The sequence below is a fragment of the Procambarus clarkii genome, chromosome 63 (assembly GCF_040958095.1).
Source record: "Procambarus clarkii isolate CNS0578487 chromosome 63, FALCON_Pclarkii_2.0, whole genome shotgun sequence".
Taxonomy (NCBI): Eukaryota; Metazoa; Arthropoda; class Malacostraca; order Decapoda; family Cambaridae; genus Procambarus; species Procambarus clarkii.
This window is the reverse complement of record NC_091212.1, coordinates 6,763,483-6,780,431: the sequence shown is the minus strand read 5'-3', so window position 1 is coordinate 6,780,431 and position 16,949 is coordinate 6,763,483. Positions and strand designations below refer to the sequence as shown.

At 37.2% G+C, this 16,949-nt stretch overlaps 1 protein-coding gene across 3 annotated transcripts in view; it reads right to left on the bottom strand.

Annotated features, from left to right (window-relative positions):
- LOC123769680 (protein slit) overlaps positions 1–16,949 on the bottom strand; it is a 233,043-nt gene that overhangs the window by 23,727 nt on the left and 192,367 nt on the right. For all 3 annotated transcript variants that reach the window (XM_069308674.1, XM_069308672.1, XM_069308673.1), the window contains 8 exons: positions 15,577–15,648; positions 15,303–15,374; positions 11,189–11,260; positions 10,876–11,056; positions 10,499–10,698; positions 7,645–7,784; positions 1,925–2,094; positions 1,481–1,679 (listed from right to left, as the gene is read on the bottom strand). In XM_069308674.1, the coding sequence (XP_069164775.1) occupies positions 1,481–1,679; positions 1,925–2,094; positions 7,645–7,784; positions 10,499–10,698; positions 10,876–11,056; positions 11,189–11,260; positions 15,303–15,374; positions 15,577–15,648 (1,106 nt within the window). The remainder of the gene's footprint in view (positions 1–1,480; positions 1,680–1,924; positions 2,095–7,644; positions 7,785–10,498; positions 10,699–10,875; positions 11,057–11,188; positions 11,261–15,302; positions 15,375–15,576; positions 15,649–16,949) is intronic.

The following is a 16,949-nucleotide window of genomic DNA, read 5'->3' as shown; positions in this document are numbered from 1 at the left end:
GTTTTCATACCACCAATGATTAGTTTGTCAATTATCTACTTCTAATTACAGTATAAGTCTACTATTACTGAAAAGTGATAATACTGTTAAGATTAATGTCTTGACAGTATTATCACTTTCTTTCTACCCTCTCAAACAAGAAGTTTACTTTTAAATGCAAAGCAAACAGTATATTATATAGTACCTAAATATATATATGTAATATTTGTAAACAAAAATTGAATTATATCTGGTTTGTAATTAACACAATTGTTTATGAATTTATGAAAAAACTGAATTTTTTTAGCTCTCGTGTAACAAAAATTAACAAGATGTCTGGTTACAATCGGAAAGTCCCGGGTTCAATTCCTATGGCAGGACAAATGTGTGAGTATTGTTTTCTTTCACCTGATTTCTTTGTTCTTCTAGCAAGAGACACCCAGGAGTTAGATAATTGTTGTGGGCAGCATCATGGGTAAGGTCAGTAGTTGGCCTAGCGGAACCTCTATAAGCCTGACAGCCTTCCTGTCCACGATACTGGGAAACCCTAAATTATTGTAAATTCCATGCTGTATGGCAAGGAATGAATGGATAAATAGTTGAAAAAGTTAACACTATATTTTTGTTTACTCTTATCAGACAGCTGTGAAACACTATACAGAATAATTTAAAAAAAACAATCTACCCCTGGTAGGAGGCCTGGTCGATGACCGGGCCGCGAGGACGCTAAGCCCCGGAAACACCTCAAGGTAACCCCTTCTGTAAATCAACATCAAGGATGTTCAGTTGAGTTCATTTATGATACCCATCCTGGGGGTTAGTTGTGAAAAAAGGTTACATATTGAGCTTTGAAATTGAAACTCAAAATTCAGATTATGCCATTTCAAATTTAAATCCCTCCCTCCCAAGGAACAAATTAAAGATCAGTCTCGGCTTTGCCTTGAGGCAAAGCTCAATGCCTTAACCACTGCACTGCGCAAAGCGCCTTTAGGCGCTCAGAGAGTTGTGCTCTTTGTTTTTTAATTTGGCTATATTTTAATGTTTTTTAATGTTTTCATTACTATTTGTGTTTTGAAATGGAAATAGTTGACTTTGGAAACATTTTGACATTAAATTTACCTGAACATTTGTAAAAATAACGAAAATATGTCCTTGACAATTGCACCAAGACGTTTTTGCCGAAAATAGGTGAGCAGTGCAAGGGTTAAACCATACTGATACTCCGCCAACAAAGATTTCCCTCCATCAAATCATCACGTATGAGACCTTGACTAAACGGTTAACTATTAAATAAATTTAGGTTATCAAAGTGCAAGGATATGTAGTTTCAATGTTCTACAATAAATTTCAGATATTAAACAAAGTAAAAATATATTGTAGTATGATTGTGAACATCTGCTTCCTGTTTTGTTCATTTGCTTCCTCAGCCTTTTTTAAAGTTTTCAGACCATGAATACCTATTAAAAAATCCTATACAAAGATATATGGCTGCATTGCTCACCTGAAAAACCTGGAGAACATTTGCACACATAATCTTTTGAGTTTGGAGGAACAAAACAAATGCCATTCTGACAGTCATTCTGTTGACAGGGTGAAGTCTGAAGGAACACTGCCGGGCCGACTTCACAGAACTTCCCCGTGTAGTCATTAATGCACTTGCATGTGTATTCATTTTCTCCATCTACACATGATGCACCATTCTGTTGACATTAACCATTAAAATTTGTACAAAGCAACATCATAGTCAATATTTTATATTATTATAAATAATTAAATAGTCAATATTTTATATTATTATATTAAGTAATTATTACAAGAAGGAAGGCACCAAAGTGAGGAGATTATGTAGCATCTCTGCATTAAATAGCTGGCAACTTTATCCATCTAATTTGTTCAAAGTATAGCATATATTACACATGGAAATGAGAAAGAAACTATACAATACCTGACACAAATGGTTGGCACAGTCGTCAATGTTCACGGTACAGTTCTCGCCTGTATATCCCAGAGAGCACTGGCACTCATAGTGAGTTGAGTGATCGACACACGTGGCTCCATTTTTACAGGGATTAAATTCTTTGGTGCAGAAGGGGATCTTACGCTCACAGTAGTCACCTGAATGGATGTAAAGAGTACACATACAGGGTAAAGTACTACTGAATTTTCAGAAAAAAGTTCACTTAATTTATATAATGTTTACAAGTACACAAAATTACAAAAGTAAAAGAAATATTACACAAATAAATAAATACACACGGTGTATACAAATTCAATGCAATCTGGCCATGCAACATTATTCTACCCCAGTGAGTTATATACAAGTAATTTTCATCATATGCAACTGTTAGGGCATTTTCTGTTTAGTTTAGGATGTCATTCATCTTAGAATTGTGTATGATATATTTCTTATGTGCTAATTTTCTAATTTCTAAAGTGAGAAATGATACTATTCAACGAGACTGACGTCACTTCCATCCTTGTATTAGGCGATGTGTGTAAGCCCAAGCAGATAGGTGACATTCAAGGCATGCAATGATTGGTTAAAAGGTAAGACATCAGCCAATAAGAGAGGAGCTCCATTATGTAATCAATTAATCCATGAATCCAAACTTGAGTTCAGAATTGAAGAACATAAGAAAGCATGTAGAATTATGGCTGGTAACAGTGCTGTAGCAAACCATAGTTGGGAAAAGGATCACAATATTGATTTTTTGAAATGTGAAATAATCTATAAAAGTAATAATATTAGCACTAGAAGGGTAGTGGAAGGGGTTCTAATAAATAGTACTCTGAATACTTTCGCTGGCAACAAAAGCTTCACTTCAGAGGATAACTTTACTAGGAAAATGATTCTGAGTGAATTAAAATTAGATCTCAATAAATGGATGAATGAAAACAGTCCCATTAGCTGTGTTCCTTGGGGTATTGAGAGGGTTACGAGGTATAGCATCCAGATAAACACCTCTATTAATAACAACCCCAGTTCCCAGAACAGCAGGATTATGGAAAGGACACACGACCACAATTCTGTAGAAGACATTGCCGCAGGTACATCAGCAGTCGGGAACAGAGGTGACATGGTCAGGAGGTCAAAAAGGGTAAGAGGATTGGACCCATGATAGCAACCTCATTAGACATTGAGATGTAAGTCTCATCCTAATCACACACTCAGACCTGGACAAAGCACTCAGGAGAATGCAAAAGACTTGGTGTAAATTCCTTACACAAATTTCACCAATACACATGTGGGTTTTATCCTATCTTATTTGATACTAATATTTATGAAATAGTGCTCCACATTTTCTTCATATTGCCCTTAATTTGATTGAATTTATTCTCATAGTAGTTTATTTTGGCTCTCTAATTATTTTCAACAGCACTTATGAGTACCTCCTTGAAACTTCTTTGGAGATGACCCCTAACCTATACTACTTTTCATAATCATGGTTTTTTGTTGATAGATTTAAGTATACCCTTAGTAAGCCATGGATTGTTTAACCTTTTAGTTGTGACTTGTTTCGTTAGCATTAGACAGTGGGTATTTTAGAGGCTCAGAGCTTTGTGATGAAGTGTTTGCACTGCTAGGTTGATGTGTATATGTATATATACACAGGCTGCCTGTCCACATAAAATTAATTAACACTTTCGCCCACCGATGACGAAGTATGGAGTCAAAAAGTGATACTTTCCAAGCAACATGTATGTGGCTATTTCTAAAGCAAATGGTAATAACCATAGTTAGTTTAAGAAATTTATTTTAATATTTTCTTCAATTCTTTGTAATGGTTTAAAGTTTTTTTTATCACATTCTTATATACAGTATATATATAGTGGTAGTCACTTGTCTATCGATGGACACTAAACTTTATCCAGCTTTATCATTACTGATTTTGGAAAGCTTGCACTGCTTTATATTCAAAACATAAGTCGGTGGTATCACTGTCAATTCTCTAAACATTCATGCTTGTTGGGACATCATATCCATGCATGTGTATACCTGGAGCATACCTGAAAAGGGTTCTGAGAGTTCTTCTACTCCCCGAGACCAGCCTGAGGCCAGGCTCGACTTATGTGTGTACAGGTAATTACATGAGTGTAGTTGCAGGATTAGAGCTACGTTCGTAGTGTTCCGTCTTCCCAGTATGTACTCTTTGTCATATGATGCTTTGAAACTACTGATAATTCAGGCATCCATCACCTTCTCACTAAACTTGTTCCAACCATCTACTACTGTTTGCAAAAGAGAACTTCTTAATATTTTTTCGGTAATGTTGCTTAGCTTGTTCTTGAAGTTGCAGGTTTCAAGAATTTCTTTGTCAATTTTGTCATTTCCTGTTACTATTTTGTACGTAGTGATCATAGTGCATCTTTTTCTTCTATCTTCTAGCTTTGGGATACTTAACACCATTTGCCTGTCCTTGTAGCTCTTGCTTTTCAGTTCCGGAAGTCATTTAGTAGCATGTCTTTGTACCTTTTCAAATTTGTTGATGTCTTTGTACCTTTTCAAATTTGTTGATGGGCTTCGTGAGATATGGGCACCACACAACTACTGCTTATTCCAATATTGGTCTAGCAAAAGTCATGAACAATTTCTTTAATATTTCACCATCTATGTATTTAAAGTCAGAAGGAACCTCGAACATTGTTCTGTATGTGTGGTCCTCCTGTGACAGTTTACTATCCAGAACCATCCCTAGATCTTTTTCTTTATCAGTTCTTTAAAGCCTTTTCACATAATTTATTGGTTGTGTGGTGGCCTATTTTCTCTTATTCCACATTTCAAAACATGGCATCTATTCACATTGAATTCCATCTGCCAAGTGTTGTTCCATACACTTATTTTGTGTGGGTAATCTTGAAGGGCACGACATTTGTAATCAGCAAATACGTTCGTATAATTCTGTGTTCCTCCTGGTAGATCACTTATACTGTATAGACAAATAGACGATGAACATTACTGGTGCAAGAACTAAACCCTTGTGGATCTCTGCTAGTAACAATTCTCCAGTCTGATACATTGCCATGGATTACCACTCTTCATCTTTCTGTCAAAAGATTGTTCAGCCATGTCAGCAGTCTGCATGTCACCCCTCCAGTATGCTCCAGTTACCATAACAATCTTTTGTTTGGGACTCATAAACTCTATTCTAAGTCTAGATAAACAAAGTGAACCCAACCATCTCTTAACTGTAAAATCTCTGTGGCTCACATAGAGCTAAGTAAATTTGATTTTGATTTGATTTGATTTGGTTTTTGATTGAATTGTTACACAGGCACCTCCTCTTCAAAAGCCATACTGTCTGTTATTATATAATTTTACCTCCAGGCTTACTATTGTTTGGTTTAAGCAATTTTTTCTAGTATTTTGACTGCAACACTTGTCAATATTATGAATTTATAATTCATAGGGTCTTCTCTGCTACAATTTTTATAGATTGGAACTATGTTTGTCTTTTCAATATATATTTGCTAAAATTCCTACACACAAAGATGTCTGAAATATCAATTGAAGTGGAATTCTCAGCTCAGGTGCACATTCTCTCAGAATCCATGGTGAAACTCAATCTGGTCCAACTGCATTATTTCTTTTCTTTAGTAATTTTTCCACTTTATTTTGAGACACCTCCATAGTCTTCTCTGAAATTTACATTGTATTTGGTTTTCTGAAAATCAAATTTTTCTCAAATATACAGTGGTACCTCAGCTTACAAATTTAATCCATTCCCAGAGAAGGTTCGTAACCTGAAAATTTGTAAACCGAAGTGAATTTTTCCATAAGAAATAATGTAAATTGAATTAATCCGTTCCACACTCCCAAAAATATTAACTTCAAAGTAAATTTTATACCTAATTCACCCAAATCTTTAGTACTAACGTATGTACAAGTTATTGCTTACCTTTATTGATGACTCTTGTTGGCATATGGAAAACGTGAGGATGGGAAAACGTGGGAGCCGGTCGGCCGAGCGGACAGCACACTGGACTTGTGATCCTGTGGTCCTGGGTTCAATCCCAGGCGCCGGCGAGAAACAATGGGCAGAGTTTCTTTCACCCTATGCCCCTGTTACCTAGCAGTAAAATAGGTACCTGGGTGTTAGTCAGCTGTCACGGGCTGCTTCCTGGAGGTGGAGGCCTGGTCGAGGACCGGCCGCGGGGACACTAAAGCCCCGAAATCATCTCAAGATAACCTCAAGATAAGAAGATGGGGAGGATGAGAGGTGTTTGTGTTTGGAAGGGGAGTCCCTTTCCATTATAACATCAGGCAGTGATGACTTCTCTGGGGTACTTTCTCTGGTATGTTTTTCAGGCTTACCAATAGGTTGCTGAAACCTATTGAAACCTTTTTTGTTTTTCTCACTAAAAATCTATCCATAGTGGCTTGTTTTCCCTACATTGTAACACTTGTCTGTAGTGAGGCATCACAGTGTCATTAAAAAGGTTAGGGCCATGGCCTACCACAGCTTGCTCAGGGCATGGCCTTTCAACAAATGGTTGCATTTCTTCTCATAGTCTACATCACTTCTTAATTGTTGAGGAAGGGATATTATGTACTGCCTCCTCCTCTGAAGACATTTCCTCAGCTGCCTCTTGTTGCTGCTCATTGTGAAGGGCTATGAGTTATTTGGTGGTCAGTTCTTCGCTGTGTTTCTCCACCATCTCACAGCACACAGCACTCAACACTATGAATGCCACTTCTTTTTCTAAATTTCTCAAACCATCCCCTGCTCGCCTTAAACTCTTTTGTATCTGCATCACTCATTCCAGGGGTTTTCTTTAACAGGTCTTCATGCAATTGCCTTGCATTCTCACAAATGATGATCTCTGAAAATGCTATCACCTCCTAACTCCTTGTTGTGTACTCAAATTAATAACAACTTTTCAACATCCTCAAGTGTTTGTGTTCTTTGTTTCCTGAAATTCTTTACAAAGAATTTTAGTGCGATTGTCACTAGGCGGGAGGCACTGGTAAACTGAGGCGCGGTTGCTGTGCCACCATTTCCTTTTTATTTTCTGTGAATCTGTTCCCCATTTTCAATCTCTAGAATTTATCCTTTATATGCAGCTTGCTTTTAAAGTAAATGGTATGACACCTTAGCGACGATTTTTTATTTCAGAAAATATCATCGTTCAGCATTTTAAGAGTGGATTTTGCATTGGGGTTGAATCTGGAAAATAACGTCGCTAAAGTGTCAGCATTTTAAGAGTGGATTTTGCGTTGGGGTCAGACCTTGAAAACATTGTCGCTAAGTTGTCAACATTTTAAGAGTGGATTTTGTGTCAGGGATAAACCAACAATAAATCATCGCTTTGGTGTCATCAATTTAAGAATGGAATTAAGGTCAGAGGTGGTCCATCTTTGGGAGATATGTTAATTAGGAGTATGTGATGTGAATACAGTATCAGTTCTTGAACCCGCCTCTAGATGTTTATATTTGTAGGTTCTTTACAATTATCCCAATTTTCCTGAAATTTAAAAACCGCTGTTCTTCAGACATAATAAACGAGGTAAAGTTAGTTACCGAGTTTCAGCTTAACGAATTTTAGAAAAGGTGGTGTGTGTGTGTGTGTGTGTGTGTGTGTGTGTGTGTGTGTGTGTGTGGGTATGTGCGCTTGAAAATATTTGTTTAGTAATTAGTAAAGTTATGAAGAATAATTAAAATTTACCTGTGTAACCAGGGTGGCACTGACACCTGTACTCCTCCACAAGGTCAAGACATGTAGAATTGTTCTCACACTTGTTTCCAGCACAGTCATCTATATTGACCTCACATCGGTCACCCTCAAATCCAGGAGGGCAGTGGCAGCTATATGAAACAAAAGCAGTTGTTAAGACGTAATACGACAAATAAATATTGGGTACTGAGTAATATGAAGAACTCTTTTTCTAAGGCCCCAGCACCAAACTTGCTGGTTGCTCAGTAAGCTCTTGCAGTGGTTTTAACCATCCAGAGGTTGAAAGGCCTTAAGCCCAACACCAAATTAAACCAAGAGTCAGAGCAGAAAGTCAAACAATGCCATTATGTGTAAGATCATGCTCAGTATGTGTAATTACCTAAGTGTAGTTACAGGATGAGAGCTACGCTCGTGGTGTCCCGTCTTCCCAGCACTCTTTGTCATATAACGCATTGAAATTACTGATGGTTTTGTCCTCCGCCACCTTCTCACCTAACTTGTTCCAACCGTCTACCACTCTGTTTACAAAAGTGAATTTTCTTATATTTCTCCGGCAGCTTTGTTTCATTAGTTGAAATCTATGACCTCTTGTTCTTGAAGTTCCAGGTCTCAGGAATGCTTCCCTATCAATTTTATCGATTCCTGTTATTATTTTGTACACAGTGATCATATATTATCCTTCCATCATCAGCAAACATGTTCATATAATTCTGTATTCCAACTGGTAGATCATTTATGTAAACAATGAACATCACCGGTGCAAGAACTGAACCCTGTGGTACTCCACTTTTGACATTTCTCCAGTCCGATACATTGCCTCTGATTACTGCCCTCATTTTTCAATCAGTCAGAAAATTTTTCATCCATGTTAGGAGCTCACCTGTCACCCCTCCAATATTTTCCAGTTTCCAGAACAACCTCTTATGTGGAACTCTGTCAAAAGCCGTTTTTAGGTCCAGATAGATGTAGTCAACCCAATCATCTCTTTCCTGTAACATCTCTGTGGCTCTATCATAGAAACTAAGTAAATTCGATACACAGAATCTTTCAGATTAAAAAGCCATACTGTTTGTCTGATATTATATTATTTCTCTACAGGTGTTCTACCCATTTAGTTTTTATTATTTTTTCCAATATTTTGACTACAGAGCACCACTTGGTTCCCGAACTTTAGTTATCCGAAACTTCCAGTTTCCCGATTGGGGTTGGGGAGTCAGGCTACACGAACTAAGTTCGGGTAGGAAGTAGTCCACCAAGCTTCTCGCCAGCCGATGTTGGGGTTACCCTACACGAACCAAGTTCGGGTGAGGAAGCGGTCTGCCAAGCGTAACACTGGCCCGTGGTGGTGGGTGGGTGGGTGGCAGATGGTTTAGTTTGCCCACTGACCGTGTCGGGCGCCACCACTCTGGTGCCTCCTACCCTGTGATGTCACAGATTCACGGCCTATTGTTCCCATTGTTTGAATTTGTCACAAGACTGGAGTGTTCATTCCGTGACTTTGTTTTACATATCAGCACAATCAAGGAACATCCGTGCACCATGTCGACTCCAAATGCACGCATTGTGTCAGTGAAAGCATCTACAAGTGGGTTACGTAAAGGAAAGAGGTCAGTGATGACATTTGAGAAGAAAGTTGAAATAATTAAGATGGAGAGCGGTGTCCCGAGAAGTGTCGTGTGCGCTGAATATGGCATTAATAAAAGTACTGTTTTTGATCTTCTTAAGGCTAAACCTATCATTTTTTACTATTTCTCTAGAAGTGAAAGTGATAAGGCAATACGAAATAGAAAGGTAGTCAGTAAAGCAAAGGTGGAGAATGTTGATAATGCAGTGTGGGAGTGGTACAAATAGAGACGTGAGGTGACGAAGAAGCCAGTGGCAGGCTGGCTGCTCGTGGAAAAGGCGAGTGAATTTCACCAAGCAATGAAAATTACCCAAAAATTACAGCGAGTATGAAACTAAGGACATGATGAGTCAGTACAATTTGTATATGAAGTTTTTAAAAACAAGAGCCAAGGGAATGAAACAAATGTCAATTAAAGAGTCTTTTGCAATGGCTTCCAAGAAAGCTCGCATTGCATCACCTGCACCTGACTCATCGCATGTTGACCCAGTCAACCCAACAACTTCAGTCAACCCCAACAACTTCAGTCAACCCAACAACTTCAACATCCACCATCACCTCTTCCATGTAAATAACTATGTTTCATCAACATCGATCATCAACATAAGCGGATCAGACTTCAATTATTGGTGAGTACAAACAAAATACGGTCGCATTTACGCTATGAACCTGTCGATTTTTCCCCTAGAGTTTTTTCATAAATTTTTCTATTTTTTTTTTCTCCATTTCTCGCATACGAACTAACATGTTAACCGATGGGTCTCGTCCCCAATGGATTCGGAAACCAAGTGGTGCTCTGTATTACACTTGTCAATGATACAGGTCTATAATTGAGGGGGTCTTCCCTGCTGCCACTTTTGTAGATTGGAACTATGTTAGTATGTGTGTGTGTGTGATACTGACCAGAAGGTCAAATTTGTGAGCAACTTTAGCCAAAGGCAAAGAATAACTTTATTTTAATGACAGCTTTAATTTCTGATAAGCTCTGTCATTCAAAGAAAAGCTTGTATATATTCATGATAATCAGGTTACATAAGTAGCTGACATAGCATTTACAAAATTCTATAAAATCAAAGCACAAACAGTATATTGCTTTGCCATTATACAGGAAAAAATTTTCTTGTGATAAATTGTGATAAAAAATTTCTTGTGATAAACTGATCTCAAGATAACTTAAAAGAAATACAAGACATTCAACATTCTTCTCACAAGAGAGCCTACCTGAATCGGCCAGCTTCAAGAATCTTGCAGGTACCCAGATTCCTGCAAGGATTGCCATAACAAGCATCTATCTTATACTGGCAGTTTGGCCCATAGAAAGCTGGAGCACAATTGCATTCATAGCTGCGGTTGGCAAGGGGGCGACAAGTAGCACCATTCTCACAAGGATGCGTATAGCACAGGTCACACTTGGCAAGTACCTGAAGAAAAAGCCTGGAACTTAAGGGAAATTTCAAATAAAACATTATTCAAGTGTTCTTAGAACTGTTAAAAAATACAGTTACCAAACACAATGTGCCACATTTATTCAAATAAATTTAACAGTGAAAAATACATCTTATATAGTACTTTACTTATTAAATGATTCTTTGACTAACCTCATCAGGGACCTTTGGAACACACTTAAAGGACTGTGTTGGAGTAGTAAGTACAAGTTTATCCCTCATGGATGGAGGCTCAGCACACCGCGCAATTCCAGGTTCCACAAAATCACCTTTTACCCAGTCCGAAAACCATGCCAAAGAGCAATCACAATAAAGTGGATTTGCTCCCATTGCTCTATAATGAAGAATGAGTGCATTAGTGAAACTCAGTTTAAGGTTCTCTTTCGAGTTGTGACAGATTGTACTGCAATGAACTGATGGAATTTTGCATCACAAATACATCAAAAAATGATAAAAGAACACTTACATATGTGTAATGAAGACAAGATCACGAAATGCACCATCAGGGATCATTGAAATATCATTCCCATGAAGAGATCTGAAATCAAAGAAGAAGATAGTTGCAGGCAATGAGTCACAATAACATGGCTAAAGTATGTTGACCAGACCACACACTAGAAGGTGAAGGGACGACAACGTTTCGGTCCGTCCTGGACCATTCTCAAGTCGATTCTCACAATCGACTTGAGAATGGTCCAGGACGGACCAAAACGTCGTCGTCCCTTCATCTTCTAGTGTGTGGTCTGGTCAACAAGTAGATAGTTTATTGTACAGTAAAAAAAATCTAACTAAATCCTAGGAATAATCAATCATATCTTTGACTTTGAGGACAAGAAGGTCATTATTCAACTGTATGCTTGGTATGCTATACAGTATTCAACTCTGGTGCTTGGATTAGTGTATTCTAGCATAGAAACTTCATCTTCAGAAAGACATAACTGGTTTGGAGAAAGTTGGCAGAGGAAAGTTGTTGCCTGGTGCCAAACACCAGACAACAAAAATCATTCCAGAAATAAGTCAGCTCTCATACTCAGAATGGTTGAGGGCCACAGGGTTAACAACACTGTAAACCAGACATGACTGGGCAGATCTCAATGAAACTTAAAATACTGAACAGTTTGGAGAATGTTGATCCAGACAAGTTCTTCAAAAGGTCAGATGTAACACGAACAAGAATCAATGGTTTCTAGCTCAACAAGGCACAATGCAGGACTGAAAACAGGAGATGCTTTTTCGCCTACAGAGTTATAAACCCATGGAATGGCTAATCCACTGAAACTGTAAATGCCAAAAAACTGTTGAAGTTTAAAATCCAGCTTGAAAAACTTAACAGTATAAATGGGGGGCATCTGACAAGCCGCCAGCTTCCTGTCCTCACCAAGGACATTAGAGTAAATTCCTCAGTAAAGAGGAACTTTTAATAATAATTTATATACTAATTTTATTAGAGTAAAAATGACCCTCAGGTAAATTCAGGAAAATTTATAATTATTATTATTACTACCTTATTCCTCACTTTCATGGGATGGAAAGTCACCAGCCCAGAGAGAAAAATGAACACCATAGTGAAAAATAGTTAAAGATATTATAAAAGAAAATTTAATGGATGAACAAACACCTCCACACACCAGTTACCCACAGTAGAATATAAATGAAATAAAAATAATTTTTAAAATTATAATCTTCATTATCCATTCTTAAAATACTTATACTGTACTGTATATGTTTCACAATCAAATAATGACTGATGATTGTTTTTTCACGATCATTATAGACATAGACTAATCCTGCATACACTAATGAATACAACCATCGTCTATGAGGTTTCATAACAGTTTATTAAGTCATCCTGTGAGTTACTTTAGTGGGCTCCGTTGGTTGAAAGCGACTGACATTACATACTGTTTATTATGCAACGTCGTTTACTTTCAACGAATAGTACCCACAAGGACCTGTTTCTTTTCCAAACGAAATCTGGCATAACTTACAACTGCTGGAGATTGGTGTGCAAGTTATTTAATAAGGAAACACAATATGCACCATATACAAAATATAGTACAGTAATATCTTAGAAGCATATTTATTTTCTTGTTACTTAATCCTATACTGTATGTCTATGCATCACTAACCAAATCATAGATCATGAAATAAGCACTTGATTTAATGCAATTTACCATTTAAGTTAAATATGATTACTTAATGTGTTATGATTCTTTATATTAAGAGAATTAAACCATAATGCTGTATGATATACTCTTTATGTGATGCACATTTAAACAACACAATAGTGACATAATGTGGTTTTCTTTTTGTGACTCAAGCTGTAACAGTTTACTCACTTAGCTGTCACAACTAATAAAAATGACAAGGTGGGTAACAAGAACCTTTCAAACAAGAGATGCCAGACCAATGATGGTACTTTTTAAGGCACTAGTACTCTCTAGGGTGGAATATTGTTGCACATTAACAGCCCCAATCAAAGTTGGAGAAATTGCTAACCTGGAGAACCTTAAAAGATCTTTTACTGCCCAAATCCACTCAATAAAACACCTAAATTATTAGGACTGCTTAAAATTTGTAAATCAGTATTCTCTAGAGTACAGGTGGGATAGATGAGTAATAATTTGCATTGGAAAATATTATTTATTTATTTATTTATTTATTTATATATATACAAGAAGGTACATTGGGTTTGTGAGAATACATTGGATAGTACAGTATTTACATTCTTGTAAAGCCACTAGTACGCGCAGCGTTTCGGGCAGATTAGAGATATTAGAGACTGGTTCCAAATCTGCACATATGATAAAGAATCATAACACATCTAAACATCCACAGGGATGTTAGAAAGAACTTTTTTAGTGTCAGAGAGGTTGACAAGTGGAATGCATTAGGAAGAGATGTGGTGGAGGCTGACTCCATACACAGTTTCAAGTGTAGATATGACAGAGCCCAATAGGCTTAGGAACCTGTACACCTGTTGATTGACGATTGAGAGACGGGACCAAAGAGCCAGAGCTCAACCCCCACAAGCACAATTAGTTGAGTACAATTAAGTGAGTACACACACCTTCACACACGTGTGTCTTTAGAACAGTGAAATTATATCTGGCAAATTTCCTGCAGATCTATGATAAATTAACTGAAATAAAACAGGGTCAAAAACTAAGCACACAATAGACCATACCAAGATAGAGCCCAATAGGCTCAGGAATCTGTACGTCGGTTGATTGACAGTTGAGAGCTGGGACCTTAGAGCTGAAGCTCAACCACCACAAACAATTGAGTACCACACAAAAATAACACTTTATGAGACCAGGAGGCATGGTAGGAAGTGCAGAATAGCCCTATTGAAAAGCAGGGGTATAATAGGTACATTGACAAAGAATTCTATGTACATCATGGGCCTAAGAATTTTCAACACACTCTCTCTCTAAATATAAGAAGCATAACTAGCCAACCTGTTCCAGTGTTTAAAAGAGAACTTGATAAACACCTCCAAAGAATAAATCTAACAATCTGGTTGACCAGACCACCAACCAGGAGGCCTGGTCAGAGACTGGCCCGCGGGGACGTTGATCCCCAGAACTAACGGTAGGTAACTGCAAGGTAACGTGCCCACAATGGCTCTGAGTAATCCACTGATATGATTTACTCTGCAGCTGAGCTGTGCCTGCAGCAGCTTGTGTTGTTTTCACACTACTGTATTTGACTAAGTCATGGATATTACAATTAGATATGGATATTAGAATGATGAACACCAGTTCATAATTCTATCTTAGGAGTAGCAGCCATAAAGCAGATAAAAAAATGAAGTGAGTGAAAAGAAAATGGGAAATAATGGTGTTGTGTGAATGAATTTACATTTCACACAGGAAAGATAAAGCTGGACATGGAGCTTCAGCACATGTTATAACTGCTAGCAATGCTTGTCTCATTATCACACTACCTGGTCAACCTTATCAAGAGAGCGACCAGGCAATATGATAAACTAAATAAAACTGAGTTAGTGCAAATGCACATAAATACATAATAATGTTAGTGAAAATAGCAAAACAAGAAGAGAATTTGCTAGAACCACAAGAGATGAAAAAATAACTTAGCAAAATATTAAAGTGGTGTCCACGTGCCTGTTTATGAAAAAGCAAAACAACTGCATGGTGATCTTAAAAAAAAAAAAAAATGGGAACGAGTGCTGATAGTAAAGTGTTCAAAGCTAATCATGGCAATGGGAAGGGTACTCCCCTGCCAAAACAATAACATCTCTCCTATTCCTCACCACCTTCGACATATGCCATCAACTATCCTAAGTGTAGGGTAAAGTGAGAATATATTTGCATTTATTTAATTTATTTATTGTGTTCATGTGTGCATGTTTTGTGGTCTGTGATCGGCACTCAAACGACCTTCTGGAAAGAATTAAGTCCGAGCACCGAGGTTCCACTGTACGAGGAATCCTTCACAAGCATGGGTTTAATTAAATTCTCTGCAATAAGTCATTAGAACAGTAACATACATATACATAAATATTCAGTACATGCATGTACGCTTACAGGTTATAAGAAAAATATGGTACTTACAATATGCGAAGTTTCCGCAACCCTGCCAACGAGTCCCTTTGCATGCACTGTAGTTTGTTGTAGCTTACAATGCTGTGGAAAATGAGAGAAATTAATTCCAAATTGCACAGTATGAAAAGAACTGTATTTAAGCATGAATGATTCACTTACATTAGAATTTACCCATAGAAGAAAATATTAATTCATCATACAGCAAACTTAAGCCACCATACACTTACGAGTCTAAAAAAAATCAAGTGGCAAGTCAGAAAAATTATGATGTGCATATACTCACAGTGTGGAGAGCTGATGAAGGCTGGCAAATGTGTTATTTTGTAGTACAGCGATCTGGTTGTTGCTCAAGTCTCTGTCAAGCAACAGAGTGTAGGTTTAAAAAGCTATTATGACAAACTACATCAGTTCTTGCAACAATTAATGCATATTTTTGTTACGTAATACTTTTAAGTACTGTCCTGTGTAATGTTTTGAGTGATGAGTATTATTTATCCTTGTTTATGTTTGACCCACTGTTGTGCTATTTGGCAACACCCCGGCTGCCTTTCTCAAACTTGTTACCCCCTTCATTGCTCCTTGGTACAGTTTCATGTTTATTCCTTTATACTTTTTCGCTTGTAATGTCTTTTCTTGAGGGCAATCCTTATTATTTTCATATTACTGTATTTCTCAACAAGGGCAAATAGCAACTACAGTACTGTACTTCACTCCTGTTGCAGTCACCCCAGGACATTATGTGGAATGACCTCCCCAATCACGTCAAAGACTGCCCCATCTCTCAACCAGTTTAAGAGAAAAAGTAAGTACAGTACTACCTCTAATGCCTAAAGCCAATAATAGTGGCTTTAGGCATTGTATGTACTAGCTCTACCTTTAAGTCAACCAATCTTTGTAAAAATTCCTTGTATGTATGTATGTACCTTACCTAAACAACATTTATTTATTTATTTTATTTTATACCTAATCAACTCCATGTAACCTACTTTACCTCCTAAATGCCAACCTATGTCTTGTTATTATCAAACATTAGTGATAAATGATTAATGACTAACTTGTAAAACTGCTAATATCAGCCATGTAAACTTAAGAAAATTGTAGTCTGCTCTGTTTATTTATTCAAAATTACTATTTGCTCCTCTGTTGCAATTGATGCTATTAATTCAACATATAATTATTGTCATTCTTTCTTCAATTCATGCTTTTGATCTTGATTAGTCTGCGGTCTCAGTTTTTAGGTTTCCCACATCTTACTCGAAACACTGTATGTATTAGTGGCTTTAAACATAGTACAGTATATACTAGCCCTATCTAGAAATCCAACATTGTGCTTGAAAGTCAATATGTATGTATGTATGTATGTATGTATGTACAGTACTTTTACTTAAATAAACTATTTATTTATTTATTTATTTATTAAAGTCTTAGACACTGTTCAATTTCAAAATTCAGCTCAACAAAATCATTAGGACAAATGGGGTCCTTTGACAAGCCACCGGCTTCCTTTCCTCGACGAGGCCACTAGAAATATAGTGGACCTCAGGTAAAAGACATATTGGTTCCCATAGGTGGGGGTAGCAATCTGGTTAAGCTTATAGAGATCCATTTATGCTCTTATAGTGATCCATATATAGCTCACTAGCGATTCCCCCCTTT